Source organism: Scyliorhinus canicula, chromosome 21 (genome assembly GCF_902713615.1).
Source record: "Scyliorhinus canicula chromosome 21, sScyCan1.1, whole genome shotgun sequence".
NCBI lineage: Eukaryota > Metazoa > Chordata > Chondrichthyes > Carcharhiniformes > Scyliorhinidae > Scyliorhinus > Scyliorhinus canicula.
The window spans coordinates 52,632,928-52,651,793 of NC_052166.1; the positions used below are offsets into that span (position 1 = coordinate 52,632,928).

The following is an 18,866-nucleotide window of genomic DNA, read 5'->3' on the forward strand; positions in this document are numbered from 1 at the left end:
ACAAAGTGTTATTGATCCAGAATACACTGTCTGACAGGGTGGTGGAAGCAGATTCAATAATCGCTTTCAAAGGAGAATTGGAAATGTGGGGAACGGGTCGATGAGTGTGACCAATTGGGTAGCTCCATCAAAGAGCCAACAGGCACAATGGGCCAAATGGCCTCCTTCAGAACTGCGTTGTTCTATTATTCTGATTATCAGCTGGTGATTGCTGAGGGAGTTTGCAACTATGCCATATTCTTTTTTGATGTTATACAATGTTTTATAGGGGTTCAGATGTAGGATCAATGACCTGAAATATTGGGCGGGATTCTCCCGTACCCGGCACGGCGGGGGGTCCCAGCTGGACGGAGTGGCGTGAACCACTCCAGCGTCGGGGCCGCCCCAAAGGTGCGAAATCCTCTGCACGTTCAGGGGCTTGGCCGGCGCTGGAGTGGTTTGCGGCAGCCGGTGCGTATCCACGCATGCACGGGAGCGTCAGCGGCTGCTGACATCATCCCCGCGCATACGACGGGGGAGTTCACCTTTGCGCTGGCCATCGCGGAGGCTGACACGGCCGGCGCGTAGGAAAAGAGTGCCCCATAGCACAGGCCCGCCCACGGATCAGTGGGCCCCAACCGCGGGCCAGGCCACCGTGGGGGCACCCCCCGGGCCAGACCCCCCCCAGGACCCCAGAGCCCGCCCGCGCCGCCAGGTCCCGCCAGTAAGGGACCTAGTCTGATTTACGCCGGCAGGACCTGCATAGAACAAGCGGGACTTCGGCCCATCGCGAGTCGGAGAATCGCCAGGGAGGCCGCTGTGGGGTTACGTGTGTTGGTGGTTGATACAATGTTTACAGTATATTTATAAAATGTTAACTGGGTTCATAGAATAAACATTGTTTTTGTCACAGGGCTAAAGAGCTGGCTTTTAAAGCAGGCCAAGGCAACCCAGCAGCACGGTTCAATTCCCGTACCAGCCTCCCCGAACAGGAGCCGGAATGTGGCGACTAAGGGCTTTTCACAGTAACTTCATTTGAAGCCTACCTGTGCTAATAAGCGATTTTCATTTAATTTCTTTAAGGTCTCTGTAGCATAACACCTGGAGAGTGGACCCTTCTGCTCCCCATAACCAAAATCTGGGTCAGGTGAACTCCATGATATACTTTGGAGTTTTCTAAACCCTGGCCCATGACAAGGGTTAAAGAAAATATTTTTGTATTTGCACATTACAATATAAAATAACTGCATAAAAAACATCTTTATGCATCAATGCTGTTACAATGGTTTGGATATGTGTGTCAATGTTCTAAAGAAGCGTAATCTTGTCTCATATACATCGACAAAGCTTTTAATTCTTTGTCTTAGATTGACTGAGCCATACCTCACCACATTCAGCACAAAGAATAGATCTATAAGCACTTCATCCGAAAGATGCATAGTTCTGACATGGTCAATTTTTGAAAGACTAAATCTGAGCTATAAACTGGGACCTTCCAGACCCATCTACCAATGGGATCTTTTAGTCCCGTCCAAGTCAATAGACCTTTGACTGGCCACCGAGGCCCCCATGGCAGATCCCACAACAGCGAGGCCGAAAAATCCTAGCCATAGCTTTAAACTTGATGGAAATCCCAGTAGGAATCTATCGTTTAGATTTGCGAATTATACCTTCCCCACAACAAAATAGCAGGGCTACTAGATTGGCAAGTAATAAAAATAATTAAAGCTAGATTCTCAATGCTAAAATATCGGCCAGTGCAACAATACATATAATTGTTACTTTAAACCTCAAAAGGAAATTCTGCTACACAATGTCAAACTACCCATGTACAAAGAGCTCTTTGAAGATGTAAGTGTGCAGGCAACCCAAAGAAGAGGGAGAAGCATCTTTCTAGCAAACCCTTCTGCTTTAGTTTCAACATTTTAGAATAAGATTTCAGAGTTACCAAAAAAAAAAGTGTCAGCTAATTGGATCAAAATAGTGGAGATGCAGCACATACAAAGAAACAAATTATGAACAGGTGTAGACCACTCGGGGCCCTCGAGCCTTCTCCGCCGTTCAATAAGATCATGGCTGATCAGATTGTAACCTCAACTACACAATCCCACTTAACCCTGGTAACCTTAACCCCCCCCTTGTTAATCAAGATTCTATCTAGCTCATCCTTAAAATATTCAACAGCTCTGCTTCCACTGCTTTTTGATGAGGAGAGTTCCAAAGACTCTCAACTCTCTGAGAGAAAAACGTTTTTTCATTTGTCTTAAATAAAGGAACATTTATTTTTAAAAAGTGACACTGAGTTCTAAATGCTCCCACAATAAAAAATATCATCCTGTGCACATCAGCCCTGTCAAGACCCCGCAGGATTTTATATGTTTCAGTGACCTCTTACTTTTCTAAACTCCCGCCGATACAAGCCTCGCGTGTCCAACCTTTCCTCATAAGATAACCTGTCCATTCCTGCTTTTAGCCTCTTAAATCTTCTCTGAACTGCTTCCAACACATTTACATAAGGAGACCAATACTGTACACAGAATTCCAGACGTGGCCTTGCCAGTTCCCTGTACAACTGAAGCATAACCTCCCTACTTTTGTATTCAATTTCCTTCATAATTACTTGTTGTACAAGCACACTAGCCTTTAGTGATTCATGCCGGGGGGGTGGGGGTGTTGGAATTGTAACCTCCTTATGCCCTGTTAACAACTTACTTTCCTACCTATCTTTGTGACATCAGCAAATGTAATAACTATACCTTTAGTTCCTTTATTCAAGCTGTTTAAACACATTGTAAATTGAGGTCCCTGCATTGATCTCTGTGGCCCACCACATTACATCCTGCCAACTATAAAATGTCCCATTTATGCCTGGCACAGATTGGTAAGTAGTAGATGTTATTAATAATAGCTAAAATAGCTTATTTATAGTACTCCTTGAATACAACAAGATATATTAGATCACTTTATTACAGGGGCCAAAAATGGAAAAGGAGTAGAGGAAAGAGTGAGAAAGAGATTAATGGTGGAGCAGAGGGTGTGGACATTGGTGCATAAACATTGCCAGAGGAACGAGCACTGTACCTTTTAAAGTAGATGTAGGCTGGGGGGGATCATTGAAAAAGGCAGGATAAGTGCATGAAGTGATGCGGAGGAAAATATGAGGATTTGCTGGTCGCGAAACCCATTGGATCTTGAGAAAGACTTGGATGACCGGAGTCCAAGTCTTTGTGCTAGTGAAAGTGCAGTCTGTGGTTTTCTGAATGAATAGTTGTGGATGGTGGAGGGTAATAAGGAAAGAGAAATATACGCTGGGATAATGATAATTTATCTATGGAACAAGGGTTATTGGGAAAGTCCATCTTTTTACTCAATCAAATTTACACAGTTAATTAGGACAATTTATTCACTTTCAGACAACAAACGTGATCTTTAATTGTTAATAAAAATATTGAAAATTTAATTCTGTCAACAGCCTATTTTTAACTGCAGTTCTTGGGCTTGTTACAAAGTGACTGTAACAGCCTGCAGTAATCTTCACCTCACATTCTTTAAGACAGAAACTACCCCATGGCACCATCAAGTGAGGCAATCAGATGGTCTAGTACTGCTTCAGAAAAGCAACAGTTTTTGAAGTGATGCCAGATTGCAGTGTGGAGACTGCTGCAGTGGTGAGCACCGTACTAATTTTTACAGGTGCACCATATGAAGCATCCTATCTGGCTGCATCACAGCTTGGTATGGCAACTGCCCAGCCGAAGACGTAAGAAACTTCAGAGTGTCGTGAACACTGCCCAGTCCACCACGCGAATCGGTCTCCCATCCAGCGACTCTGCCTACCTCGCCCGCTGCCTTGGGAAAGCGGGCATCATAATCAAAGACCGCTTCCACCCAGGTTATTCTCTCTTCCAACCTCTTCCATTGGGCAGAATACGCACTAACAGATTCAAAAACAGCTTCCTCGCCGCTGTTACCAGACTCCTGGATGACCCTCTTATGCACTGAACTGATCTCTCCACGCAGCTTCTCTACTGAATAGTACTAAACTCCATATGCTTCACCCTATATCTATGTATTTACATTTTCTATTTATCATTTGTCCGATGTTTTTCATGTATGGAACGATCTGCCTGGACTGTATGCTGAACAATACTGCTCACTGTACCTTGGTACATGTGACAATAAATCGAAATCTAATCATTGCTACCTGCAGCTTTAAAATGGTGGCTTGTTCAATGGGTATTTCAGAGACAAAAAGGGTCACAGGTGTGGATAATCTCCCAAAATGCATCACACTTCAAAGTGGCACTGTCACTCAACAGCCGATTCATCTCAATACCAAGAAAGTATTAGACAGAGGACGATAATATCTTACTTTTCACACCACTCACAGTATTACAGTTCCTCAAGACTGTGCATTGCCTTTGTTGAGGGGTTTTGCAGCAGCTAGTAGATTGTGCAACAGTTTTAGTTGATGAGATAAATATCGTGCAATATTTCATAATATCCAACAGTTCGGCTAATGTGACTACGCAAGATATAAAGACTGTAAATAGCAGGATAGAGAATGTTATTGCCTTCTTGTTATCTAACCCTTGTTTTGCAGTAATAACGCTGGCAGAACGGCCAGCGACTTCCAGAGTCGACACATGCGCAGTTAAACATAGAAATGCGTCTCTGGAGAGTGTGCTATTGAGGTCCGCTAAGATTAGGTGCCTTTGATTTTGGGACCATCCTGACCGCAACCATCTCCACACACACCCCCCCCCCCCCTTCCCCCACACCCCCAAAACCCAGAAGTCACAAGCTGGCTGCATGATTTTAGTTGCCATGCATGCCACATGGCCACCTGCAGCTGGGCTAATACCAGTGGTGATGGGGTGAAGCACTTAAGTGGCCATCAATTGACCATTAAAGGGCCTCAAATGATAGCGGGATAGGAAAGTCGACCATGGGCCTTTCCACCAAGAACTTAATTCTGATAGAGGTGGGAAAGAAGTGGGGTTATATCGCCATCCCGTCTAATTGCCCACCCTTCCCACTCCCAAGCTTGCCACCACAAAACATTCCAACTTAGTCCCACTGTAAAAACCCTTACAGTTACAGCTTGTTGAATGAGATGTAACAGGGCTTCCCACAATGTACTGTGTTCATAATTACTGCTGAACATTCTCATTGGCTCTGAAACTGTAATTTTATATTTGCTGAATTTTAAGTTTATATTCCATGTATTTTTAAAGGTAGACATTTTTGAATTGTGTAACTTCTACCGTAATATCATGTGTACATCTCAATCATTTATTTAATTACATGTAAACAATTTCAATATCAAACTAAAAAAATTTATATCCTGGCTTGTTATCTATGAGATTACATCAAAGTGATAGGCTGTTTAACGTGTTTGGTGACATCACCGCTGTTGAGCAACTTAAGATGCCCTTGACTTGACGCCAGAAACAAGCTGGCATCTGGATAGAAGCCAGCGCCACAGAGGTCACTAGATATTTGTGGGCACCTTTTGCCCGAGGTCAGCAGCGAGCAATATTATTTTGCCACTGACGTCGAACTCTAGCTCAATCTGTTTCACATTACTTGTGCCTGAGAAGTGTCAGTGAAACTATATGGTCGGAGGCATCATAGCTGAGCCAATCCTAGAATTTACAGTGCATAAGGAGGCCATTCGGCCCATCGAATCAGCACAGGCCCTTGAAAAGAGCACCCTATCCCTGTAACCCAGTAACCCCACTCAACACAGATTTGGGAGTAAACCATGAACAGTTAAGGTAGTCAAATGTTCTTTTTATCTAATTGCCACTATGACCGAATGCACTTGTCCATGGACAAATCACTTCTTCGTAAATATTTCCGGAGTAATTAAGTGCCATGCACTGTACTGCTTATACGCATGACACTAAAAAATGCATACCTATCGGGTGGTGGCCTGCAATGAACTTGCACTTGTCTGTGCAATATAAATTGGCAATACTCTCAGCTTCAGTTCATGATTCCATACTACTGAATCATTAAAGAGGGGAGAGAATTGAAGAGAAATTCCAGAATGGAGGCCTTAGTGGTAGATGAGAATAGGTTGTGATAGGAGAAGGCACAGTGTGTCTTTAAAGTCAAGTGGAATTACTTCAATTCCTTACTAGAGCACCCTGCCAATCTGTTTACACCATTCAATCACAGTTATTGAATGAAGGGGAGGGAATTTGTTGGTGCTACTGGTGTCATCTGTAGTCAGCATTATAAACCTTCTGATGAACTGACATTGACATGAAAGGTTAACTCTGTTTCTCTCTCCACAGGTGCTGCCAACAGCACCGAGTATTTCCTGCACTTTCTGGTTTTAATCACAGATATTATGCATGTCACGTTGGGCAACTGTCAAAATATACAGCCCTCCCATAAAACATTTCTATTTTAAGGCCAGAGATGGAAATATAGTTTATATAAGATCCCAGACTTGCTGGTTTTATTTCTATTGACAAGTATTTCTCACAAGAGGATTCCCCCAACTGCAGACATGCCCATTTAATTTGTAAAAGTGTAATAATGCTCAGTCAATGGATATTACATTCTCCACAGCTATAAATGAGTAGACTATATGGCAACCTATATTTAGACAGTACCTTTAACACAGAAACATCTGTTAATATGCTTTGCAGAGACATGAGGGGGGGGGGGGGGGGGGGGGGGGGGGGGGGCATCATACACATCCACCTAATCAGGTAGATTAGTCCTCGAATTAATGTCTCGCCCAGAAGACAGTGCAGTGTTCCCAGAGTGTCAGCCTTGAACCCAAAATCTTGTGATGCAGAGGTGAAAGTGGGACCAACTGAGCCACAACTGCCACTGTGGATATAAACAAAAGGCTGGACTGAGAGGGATGGAGAATTCTGTTAAGAGATTGAAGGAGATTACAGAAACAATGAACGACAAGTCCATGGAAGAGTAGAAATACAAGGATTAGGATTTATAGATTCTGTGTCAGTTGTGGCTCAGTTGGTCGCACTTTCCCCTCTGCATCACACGATTTTGGGTTCAAATCTGTCTTCTGGGCTCGAGCACAAAAATCAAGGCTGACACTGGGAACACTGCACTGTCTTCTGGGCGAGACATTAATTCGAGGCTTAATCTACCTGATTAGGTGGATGTGTATGATGCCCTTTCCCCCCCCCCCTCCCCCTTCATGTCTCTGCAAAGCATATTGACAGATGTTTCTGTGTTAAAGGTACTGTTGAGGAGCAAGAATGAAAGCGGTGGGCAAGTGGGTTTTCCTATTTCTGGTCCATGCTGCTCCATGGCAACCTTATCCAAAAACATTTCACTTTCCACATGTACACTAACAACACCTGGTTCTATTTCCCAACCATCTCAGACCTCCACTGTCTCTAAATTGTCAGACTACTTGGATCAGCCAGAAATTTCTTCCAACTAAATATTAAGAAGGCTGAAGCCATAGGTCTGAAATTTCAGAGCTCCATTGCTGTGTATCTGGGGACTACCCTAAAGATTAGCTGGGCAACCTCCCACAAAGGCTCCCAGGTAAGGATTGCATGGCATTTGCTCGGGAAGTTCAAACTTCCGAAGGGCAATTACCCTGCACTGGGAACCATCCTTAGGTTGCAAACATCAGCTGGTGCCAGCCATCTTGTAGCAATAGTTACCCAGGAAAGATTAGAAGAATTAAAACCACCTCTAGCTTATGGGTGACCAAGTACTCTTCATTGCTGACTCCCCCCCCTACCCCCAAGGGGACACCCAACTATCCTCCAACCCACTATTAGCCCCCATGGGATATCCCTCCTTCTCACATGCCCCAGACCACCCACAGGACTCCACTTTGGCGCCCTGCATGGCACCTCCACATATCGGACTGTGTGATGTGCCACCGGCCATAGATCCATGCTAACACTAAGACCGCCTATTACCACTTCCACAACAGCATCCAACTTAGTTGCTGCCTGAGCTAATCTGCTGCTGAAACTTTCATTCATGTTTCTGTTACTTATAGACTTGACTATTTCAGTGCACTGCAGTCAGGATCCCACATTCTACCCTCCATAAGTTTGGCCAATCCAGAGATCTGATGCCCGTGTCCCAACATGAACCAAATTCTATTCACCCATCTGTACTCACTGACCTACATTGGTTCCCAGTTAAGCAAAAGCTTGGTTATAAAATTAGCACCCTTGTTTTCAAATCCTTCCAGAGCCTCACTCCTCCCTACCTCAAACCCAGTCCAAACTGGTCCCAGTCTGCTGAAGTGAGCGTGTGACGAATTTTCTGATTCTAGTCACATGTGTGTGGAGTGCTTTATAGAGAACTGCATCCCCAAACTAACCAGGAAGTAAATATAATGATCAGGGGTATTGTTTGTAATTACAACATAAATTGAATATGTAATTGAAAAAATATACGCAAGTGCAAAAATCTTCCCGATCTCTGTAATGTCATCCAACCTTAAAACCCTCTGAGAAATCTGCACTCATCGAATTCTGGTGTCTTGAGCATCCCAGATTTTAATTGTCCCACTACTGACAGCATGTCTTCAACTGCTTTGGCCCCAGGCGCTGAAATTCCCTTCCTTAAACTTCTCCAGATCTCTCTCTCTCTCTCTCCTCCTTTAAGAAGCCCCTTAAATTCTATCTCTTTGGCCAAGCTTTTGGTCACCTCTCTTGATAGCTGTTACAAGGGGTAATAACTATAAGGTTCAGGGTGGGAGATATAGGAGGGATATCCGAGGTAGGTTCTTTACTCAGAGTGTGGTTAAGGTGTGGAATGGACTGCCTCTGTGATAGTGGAGTCTGACACTTTAGGAACTTTCAAGTGGTTATTGGATAGGCACATGGAGCACACCAGAATGACAGGGAGTGGGATAGCTTGATCTTGGCTTTGGACAAAGCTCGGCACAACATCGAGGGCCGAAGGGCCTGTTCTGTGCTGTACTGTTCTATGTTCTATTACCTCATGTGGCTCGGTGGCACCATTTCTATAATACTCCTCTGAAGCACCTGAAGAAACCTTATCACGCTAACGGTGCTATTTATACAAAAGTTGTTATTATTGAATAGATTTGAATGAGTTGAAATGTTGGAAGGAAATAGCCACCGTTGGATTACATCTAATTGAGCGATGACAAGTCGTGGATGATGGTTTCAGCAGGGACTGACTGGCTACGGGGCAGAGATGAGCGAGGTTGTGGAGACGAATGTAAGCAGTCTTTGTGAAGAAGAGGATGTACAGTTGGAAATACAGCTTAGAATTAAACAGGAGGACTTCCGGTTGCGGCTATGTGGAGCTAAGCCGCATGTTCGGCAGCTCCCGCTACTTAAGGACTTTTGGGCCGATTTGAGGGCCCCAAACGGCGCTGTTTCGACGAATCCCGGTGGGGGAAGGTGTCTAGAGGAGCATTCCCCATAATTTATGGTGCTTACCCGGAGTGGGGCAAAGGAAAAAGCTGCAGCAGCTCCCCAAGAAAAGGGGGGGGGAAGAAGGACAAAATGGCGGCCGGCGGAACACCCGAGGACTGGTGGAAGTGGGCGCAGGAGCAGCAGGCCTATCTCCTGCGCTGCTTTGCGGAGCTGAAGGCTGAGCTGCTGGACTCCCTGAATGCAACTACCAACAAGCTGCTTGGGACCCAGGCGGCCCAGGAGGCGTCCATTCAGGAGTTACAGCAGCTGAGAGGGAGGAGGCCGTGGTCCTCGTGGGGAAAGTGGAGTTGCACAAGGCTCTCCACAAAAGTGGCAAGACCGCTTGGAGGAGCTGGACGTTCGCACGAGGCGAAAGAATTTGAGGATCCTGGGCCTGGCGGAGGGGCTGGAGAGGTCGGATCTCCCGGCGTATGTGACCACAATGTTGAGCTCTTTGATGGGGGCGGGGTCCTTCCATTTGCCCCTGGAGCTTGAGGGAGCTCACAGAGTGCTGGCCAGGAGGCCTAAGGCAAATGAGCCTCCAAGGGCGGTGCTGGTGCGGTTCCATCGATTCAGCGACCAGGAGTGTGTGCTGCGCTGGGCCAAGAAAGAGAGGAGCAGCAAGTGGGAGAATTCGGTAGTGAGAATCTACCAGGACTGGAGTGCGGAGGTGGCTAAGCGGCGGGCCGGGTTCAACCGGACGAAGGCGGTGCTGCATGCCAAGCAGGTCAGATTTGGAATGCTGCAGCCTGCGCGCCTGTGGGTGACATACAAGGACCGGCACCACTACTTCGAGTCCCCGGAGGAGGCGTGGGCCTTTGTACAGGCGGAGAAGCTGGACTCGAACTAGGGCCCGGGGACACACTATGGCCGTTGCTGTTTTCGCTGGCGTTCGAGGCGGCTGAGGTAGTGTCGGACAAGGAGGGCAGATATATTATGGTGAAGGATAGGCTGCAGGGAGAGAAGGTGGTGCTGGTTAATGTATATGCCCCGAACTGGGATGATGCTGGCTTCATGAGGCACTTTTTGGGCCGCATTCCGGACCTGGAGGCAGGGGGCCTGATCATGGGGGGAGACTTTAACACAGTGCTGGATCCCCCACTGGACCGGTCCAGTTCAAGGACGGGTAGGAGACCGGCGGCGGCCAAAGTACTGAGGGGATTCATGGACCAGATGGGAGGGGTGGATCCCTGGAGGTTTGGGAGACCGAGAGCGCGAGAGTATTCCTTTTTCTCTCATGTCCATAGGGTTTATTCACAAATAGATTTTTTCGTCCTGAGCAGGGGATTGATCTCGAGGGTGCAGGATGCCGAGTATTCGGCCATAGCGATTTCAGACCATGCTTCGCACTGGGTTGATCTGGAGATGGGGGAGGCGCGTGACCAGCGCCCGCTCTGACGCCTGGATGTGGGGATGCTGGCTGATGAGGAGGTGTGTAGGAGGGTCCGGAGAAGTATTGAGGGGTATCTTGATACCAATGACACGGGGGAGGTCCGGGTGGGGATGGTCTGGGAGGCTCTGAAAGCAGTGATCCGGTGGGAGCTGATCTCCATCCAGGCCCATAGGGAAAGGAGGGAGAGGAAGGAGAGGGAGAGACTGGTGGGGGAGCTCCTGGATGTGGACAGGAGATACACGGAGGCACCGGAGGAGGGGTTGCTGGCGGAACGGCGTAGTATGCAGGCCAAATTTGACTTGTTGACCACCAGAAAGGCAGAGACACAGTGGAGGAGGTCGCAGGGCGCGGTATATGAGTATGGGGAGAAGGTGAGCAGGATGTTGGCGCATCAGCTCCGTAGGCGAGATGCTGCTAGGGAAATTGGTGGAGTGACGGATGGGGGTGGGAATGTAGTGCAGAAGGGGACAGAAGTAAATGGGGTTTTTAGAGACTTCTACGAGGAACTGTACCAGTCGGAACCTCCGATGGGGAGAGGGGGGATGGAGAGCTTCATGAACAGGCAATGTTTCCCAAGGGTTCAAGAGGAGCTGGTAGAGGGGCTGGGGGCGCCGAAAGAGTTGGAGGAGCTAGTCAGGGGGATTGGACAAATGCAGTCAGGTAAGGCCCCAGGGCCGGACGGGTTCCCGGTGGAATTTTATAAAAAGTATGCGGATCTGGTGGGCCCCCTGTTGGTGCGAGCCTTTAATGAGGCATGTCGATGTCGCGGGCACTGATCTCTCTGATCCTAAAGCGGGATAAGGACCCCTTGCAGTGTGGATCATACAGGCCTATCTCGCTCCTCAATGTTGACGCCAAGTTGCTGGCGAAGATCCTGGCCACCAGGATAGAGGATTGTGTGCCAGGGGTGATACACGAAGATCAGACAGGATTTGTCAAGGGACGGCAGCTCAACACGAATGTGCGGAGACTGCTAAATGTTATCATGATGCCGGCAGTGGAGGGGGAGGTGGAGATAGTGGTGGCGCTGGATGCAGAGAAAGCGTTTGATAGAGTTGAGTGGGGGTACCTGTGGGAGGTGCTGGAGCGGTTCGGATTTGGGGAGGGATTCATCAAATGGGTGAGGCTGCTCTACGCGGCTCCGATGGCGAGTGTAGTTACAAATGGAAGGAGATCGGAGTACTTTAGGCTCTACCGTGGGACCAGGCAGGGGTGCCCCCTGTCCCCCTTGCTCTTTGCACTGGCGATTGAACCTCTGGCTATGGCGTTGAGGGAGTCAGGGAGATGGAGGGGTCTGGTGCGGGGTGGGGAGGAACATCGGGTATCGCTGTATGCGGATGACCTGCTGTTGTATGTGGCGGACCCAGAAGGGGGAATGCCGGGGGTGATGGAGCTGTTGGCGGAATTTGGGGACTTCTCAGGCTATAAGTTAAATTTAGACAAGAGCGAGGTATTTGTAGTACACCCGGGAGATCAGGAGGAGGGAATTGGGAGGCTCCCGTTTAAGAGGGCAGTGAAGAGTTTCAGATATCTGGGGGTGTAGGTGGCCAGGAGTTGGGGGACTCTCCATAAGCTTCATTTTACCAGGCTGGTGGAGCAGATGGAGGAGGAATTTAAAAGGTGGGACATGGTGCCGCTATCGTTGGCGGGTAGAGTGCAGTCCATCAAAATGACGGTTCTCCCGAGGTTCTTGTTCCTCTTCCAGTGTTTGCCCATCTTTATCCCTAGGGCCTTTTTTAGAAGGGTGACCAGCAGCATCATGAGCTTTGTTTGGGCGCATGGGACCCCGAGGGTGAAGAGGGTCTTCTTGGAGCGGGCTAGAGATGGGGGGGGGGGGGGGGGCTGGCATTACCCAATCTCTCGGGGTACTACTGGGCGGCCATGTGTCAATGGTGCGCAAGTGGGTGATGGAGGGGGAGGGGGCAGCATGGAAACGGATGGAGAGGGCGTCCTGTGGAGATACAAGCCTGGGGGCCCTGGTAACGGAGCCGTGGCCGCTCCCTCCTACGAGGTATACCACATGTTCAGGTATCTGCAGGTAAAGGCATTTGCTAGACGGCAGGTGGAGGGATTCCCTTCGCTTCCCGCGAGGGGGGTGAGTGACAGGGTGCTTTCGGGGGTCTGGGTCGGAGAGGGGAAGATATCTGATATCTACAAGGTTATGCAAGAGGTAGAGGAGGCATCAGTAGAGGAGCTGAAAACTAAGTGGGAGGGGGAACTGGGGGAACAGATCGAAGACGGGACATGGGCTGATGTCCTGGAGAGGGTTAATTCTTCCTCCTCGTGTGCGCGGCTCAGCCTCATCCAATTCAAGGTGCTGCACCGGGCCCACATGACTGGGACGAGGATGAATAGGTTCTTTGGGGGTGAAGACAGGTGTGTCAGGTGCTCGGGGAGTCCAGCAAACCATGCCCATATGTTCTGGGCATGCCCGGCACTGGAGGAGTTCTGGAAGGGGGTGGCGAGGACGGTGTCGAGGGTGGTGGGATCCAGGGTCAAACCAGGCTGGGGACTCGCGATATTTGGGGTGGCAGTGGAGCCGGGAGTGCAGGAGGCGAAAGAGGCCGGTGTTCTGGCCTTTGCGTCCCTAGTAGCCCGGCGAAGGATTTTGCTACAATGGAAGGATGTGAGGCCCCCAAGCATGGAGACCTGGATCAATGACATGGCGGGTTTTATTAAGCTGGAGAAGGTCAAATTCGCCCTGAGAGGATCGGTACAAGGGTTCGTTAGGCGGTGGCAACCTTTCCTCGACTTTCTGGCTCAACGATAGGGTACTGGGTCAACAGCAGCAGCAACCCGGGGGGGAGGGGGGAGGGAAAAGGGGGGGTGGGGGGGGGGGGGGGGACGATGACTATGTTTGTTTATTTAATTTTAATTTATTTTTAAGTTTTCTTGTTGGGGTTGGGGAGGTGGGGGGGATAGGATACATGCGTTGATACGGTCTGAGGGGTGTTACAGTTGTTATGGATTATTTTGTTGCATTTCATTGTTTGTTGTTATATTTTATATTTTCTGTAAAAAATTCCAATAAAAATTATTTTTAAAAAAAGAATTAAACAGGAGTTGCAAAGTTGAATATTCCAGGAAGCATCAAGGGGACAGGGTTGCTGGTGGGAGCAGAAACCTTTGTTCTCCCTCGTGTGCAGTTGGAAGAAGTTGCAGTTTATCCAAGATTAGCATCCAACAGCAAAGTTGTGGTCACTCTACTGTTTGATTCTGAACCACTTAAAAAGATTGAAATCTCTTGTATCATTCTAACCAATACATCCATAATGTTCAGAAATGCAAGAAGACCCTGTAGCTGTTGTAGCTCACATTGGCACCCAGGACTTTTCCCATTAAAAAAAATAACAGAAGCTTCCTCAATGACTCGAGAGGTACGTGCACCACACAGTACAATGCAGAGCCAGTCCAAGGTGGCCCCGATCCCATTGAGGTGAGCCTGTGATGAATTTTCCGATTTAAGTCAGGTAGCTGTGGGGTGGTTTCTGGGGTAGGGAGTGATATGAGGGTACACTGAAGGTAGATGCATCGCCAAATTAACCAGGAAGGGTGGAATGGAGTAAATATATGGATGAGGGTATTGTTCGCAACTACTACTTATATTGAATATATAATTAAAATGTTTATTGAATACTGTTTTTAAAAAATATTAGTTTATTTACATCGCTGTTATATGCAACGACAAGTATTTCCCTACATCTGCCAACAACGACTAGAGCTCCCCCTCCCTAACCCAGCAATGCTTTCATCTTGTAACAGGGGTCAATAGAGACGCTGTATCAACCCCCCACCCCTCAAGTGACTGCACACCTGCTGGCTGGCATGTGTATGTAGAGTGGCGGGGGCATTAATCTCTCATTAATCTCGGCACTCAGAAAGTAGGCATCAGTGCTCTGACTGTACCCCCCCCCCCCCCCCACAACCAAGTGCCCTGACTGTACCCCCACACCCACCCCTTTCCACAATGGTGACTCTACACACGGGGGCAAGCTGACAGAAATGCAGGAATGATTCCCACTCACCCGTATCCTCCGCATGGCCGCCACGATTTCCACACGACTGTTTGGCCTCTGTACATCCAGGCTCCCGACGTACTTGAAATCAAAACAAAAACAAAGAAGGTGCGAGTTGTATCAATGTCCAGCTGGAAGGGATTTCCCGGCCAGGAGGCTGGGCTGGAGGGAGGGAGGGCGCTGCGGGCTGGAAGCGGCCAGCGAATTTCTTTTGTTAATTTCAAACTCTCATTTCACTGTATCCATCGAATGTATCATTTGAATGTATCATCTGAGCTGATGCAAGATGCGGCTCAACCAGGTCGGCTCTCTGCACAGGCCGGCGCCGGGGGCGGGGGGGCTAAAAGTTCAGGACGTGTTCTGAATTCCCACCACATCATTCTCGCGTTCAAATTAAATCCTTAAAAGAGAGCGCGTTCTGCCACATCTGCAACACAATTGTTGCACAACCCACATTTAAATCTTCAGGCTGCGGTTTAACTTATTGCATTTTGGTTGTTGCCGGGGACACACAGCGATGAAAAAAGCTATTGTCGGGGCTATTTCTGAAATGTTTGGAGCAGGCAAACCGATGGTAGGATTCGCACAACCTTCGCGCCTTTTGCACCTTGCGTTTACTGTTGGTACAGACTGACTTTTTAAACAAAAACACCGCAAGGGACAAACGTAAGGTTATCGGTGGACGTTACCTTGGCCTGGAACTGAATGCCGTGCTGGAAAGCCTCCTCATTATGCAGGGGAGTCCGGGAGTCTCCAACGTCATCCACCAAGTTGTATCTGTTCCTGGCCGGCATTTTCAAAGGTTACCCAGCAGTCACGAAGTGTTGGTGGCGGCGACAGCAGAGTCGAGTCCAACGGGTGCATAGCACCCAGAACAGAGAGAGAACTCCAAGCCTGCAGCACAGGGGGTGGGGGGATCAGAGAGTGAGAAATCTCCCAGAGCACGGGGGGGGGGGGGGGGGGGGGGGGATCAGAGAGTGAGAAATCTCCCAGAGCACAGGGGGAGGGGGAGGGGGGATCAGAGAGTGAGAAATCTCCCAGAGCACAGGGGGGATCGGGATCAGAGAGTGAGAAATCTCCCAGAGCACAGGGGAAGGTCAGGGGGTGAGAAATCTCCCAGAGCACAGGGGGAGAGGAGGATCAGAGAGTGAGAAATCTCCCAGAGCACAGGGGGGTCAGAGTGTGAGAAATCTCTCGGAGCACAGGGGGGTCAGAGCGTGAGAAATCTCCCAGAGCACAGGGGGGAGGGGTCAGAGTGTGAGAAATCTCCCAGAGCACAGGGGGGGTCAGAGAGTGAGAAATCTCCCAGAGCACAGGGGAAGGTCAGGGGGTGAGAAATCCCCCAGAGCACAGGAGTGGTCAGAGTGTGAGAAATCTTCCAGAGCACAGGGAAATCTCCCAGAGCACAGGGGGGTCAGAGTGTGAGAAATCTCCCAGAGCACAGCGGGGTCAGAGTGTGAGAAATCTCCCAGAGCACAGGGGGGTCAGAGTGTGAAAAATCTCCCAGAGCACAGGGGGGTCAGAGTGTGAGAAATCTCCCAGAGCACAGGGGGGTCAGAGTGTGAGAAATCTCCCAGAGCACGGGGGGGGGGGGGGGGGGGGCAGAGCGTGAGAAATATCCCAGAGCACAGGGGGGGGGGTCAGAGAGTAAGAAATCTCCCAGAGCACAGAGGGGTGAGAGCGTGAGAAATCTCCCAGAGCACAGGTGAAGGTCAGGGGGTGAGAAATCTCCCAGAGCACAGGGGGGGGGGGGGGGGGGGGGGGGGGGGGTCAGAGTGTGAGAAATCTCCCAGAGCACAGGGGAAGGTCAGGGGGTGAGAAATCTCCCAGAGCACAGGGGAAGGTCAGGGGGTGAGAAATCACCCAGAGCACAGGGGCAGAGATCTCCACACAAGTCAGAGAAGTCAGAGACTGCAAGGTCAGAGAAACACATATTCCTGAGTGTAGGGAGTGGGCGAAATCTCCTGGAGCACAGTCAGATCGATCGCAAAGTACAAATCAGAAAGACAGAAATTGATCCCACAGCACAGGGTGAGTGTCAGATTCCCAGAGCGGAGTTAGACAGGAGACACAGTCAGAAAAGGGGAATGATTCCCTACATCACTATTGCAAGTCTGATACCTCCCAGGTCGAAGTGATCCCAGCCGCACAGACACGTTCAGAACAGGAACCACTGCCGCCCTCAGCCAGTCACTGCCTCACCTGCCCGCTCCCATTGATCCCACCCTCAGCCGATACCTCCACTCCCTTCTTAGAGAAGGAAGAAAGCCGGGGTCGGTCTGGTTCCAGATGTTAACTTGCCCCCACAAAAAGCCGCAGATGATCCCACTCTGCGTCCCCGTTTGGCCAGCCCGCAGCCTCTAACAACTTGTAGGCAACGTGCGGGCGAATAGCTGCCCTCCAGGGCTCTGCCTGTCTGTTTGCGTGTTTGCCATTTACTGTTTGAATATGTTCCTTTCACGAGTGGGGAGCATCACTCGTCTTCTCCCCATTGGGCCAAAGTTGCATCACATGATTTGAAGGAAAAAAACCTCTCGACCGGTCCCGCCTCTTCATAAACAAAAGTGTCTCCGGAATAACAGGAAATCCGGATCCCGTGTCACTTTCGTTGTGGTTGTGAGGGAATTGTGTGCAGGAGCCCAGGGAAACCTCTGCTACCGCACAGGGCACCGCAACGTCCAGGTCCGGAGTAGGTCGCCGCTAATCACTTCAACGAGTGATCGATCGATTTGCATTCATGCTGGATGGCTTGAGTGCTAAAACATCAGGCTTTCCCAAAGTACTACACAGTTCTGGCGAAAGGGCATGGACCTGGCAGGTTAGCTCAGTTCCCCTGTTGAAAGATGCTGCCAGGTCTGCTGAGTATTTCATCAGAATTTTAATGTTGGTTGCATCATAAATCAATCCTTTACTTTTAATGCACAATAATATATAAATATTGTAACTAAACACAATAAGTATCTTTTTTAAGACGTTTTATTGTAATGTGATACATTTTCAAGAAACTAAGGAAGTATACAGTAGTTTTATTACAAAGCCAATAATGATCACACTTTTGTTTTTTAATTCTTAGTGTTGCTGGTAACATAGAACATACAGTGCAGAAGTGCTGTGAAGCCACAGTGCTATCCACGTGTGCTACTTTGTTGCATTTATTGCCCATCTTTTGCCCTTGAGAAGGTGTTGGTGAACCTGCTTGAACCTTTGAAGTCCACGTGGTGACGATAGCTCCGCAATGCTCTTGAGATAGAGACGATCTGATGATGATGATCTTTTTATTATTGTCACAAGTAGGCTTACATTAACACTGCAATGAAGTGATTGTGAACATTCCTCCAGCCGCCACACTCCGGCACCTGTTCGGGTACACTGAGGGAGAATTCAGAATGTCCAATTCCCCCAACAGCACGTCTTTTGGGACTTGTGGGAGAAAACCGGAGCATCCGGAGACCACACAGACACGGGGTGAACTTGCAGACTCCGCAAAAGCTGTGATCCAAGCGGGAACCGAACCCGGGACCCTGGTCCTGTTAACCACTTTGTTACCGTGTCACCCTAGAGTTCCACAAAGAGGATATTGCCTATTTATCATGGTTTTATTACAAACCCCATGAGGATCACTACTTCTGTTGCACTTTGTATTCCTGCACAGAATTGTAAAATAGATTCATAGTTCCACAGCAGGTTTAGTAACCTGATTTATATTTTCTCTTCTTGTTAGAATCCTAAAAGCAACCCGAGGACGAACATAAAGGTTAATATGTTGAATGGTGACATCCTCCAAACATTGCAAGTAGTTTCAGCCTCAATGTATCAGAACGTCACCAGTCCAAACGACTCTCCAGGACTTGGCCATGCCATCCAGGCTGACACTTCTATGTGTAACTGAGGGAATGCTACTCTTGTCTCTTGAATGAAACACTGGACCAAGAGCCTGTCTGCCCTCTTGTGTAGATATAAAATATCCCGCAGCACTATTTAAAGAGCCAGGAGTTTTGTTGCTGCCCTGCCCATCATTTGTCCTTCAATGACATTGCCAAAAATAGATGAGCTGGAGATTCATCG

At 48.6% G+C, this 18,866-nt stretch overlaps 1 protein-coding gene across 2 annotated transcripts in view; it reads right to left on the reverse strand.

The window, feature by feature from the left end:
* si:dkey-34e4.1 (carboxyl-terminal PDZ ligand of neuronal nitric oxide synthase protein) overlaps positions 1-17,344 on the reverse strand; it is a 126,503-nt gene extending 109,159 nt beyond the window's left edge. The window contains exons 1-3 of one of the 2 annotated variants that reach the window (XM_038781898.1): positions 16,923-17,344; positions 15,491-15,695; positions 14,811-14,882 (exon numbers count right to left, since the gene is read on the reverse strand). In XM_038781898.1, coding sequence (XP_038637826.1) covers positions 14,811-14,882; positions 15,491-15,595 — 177 coding nt within the window. In that variant the 5' untranslated portion in view covers positions 15,596-15,695; positions 16,923-17,344. Of the gene's footprint in view, positions 1-14,810; positions 14,883-15,490; positions 15,696-16,900 lie in introns of both variants that reach the window. The other variant, XM_038781899.1, reaches the window with a different exon arrangement.
* Positions 17,345-18,866: the final 1,522 nt, after the last annotated feature.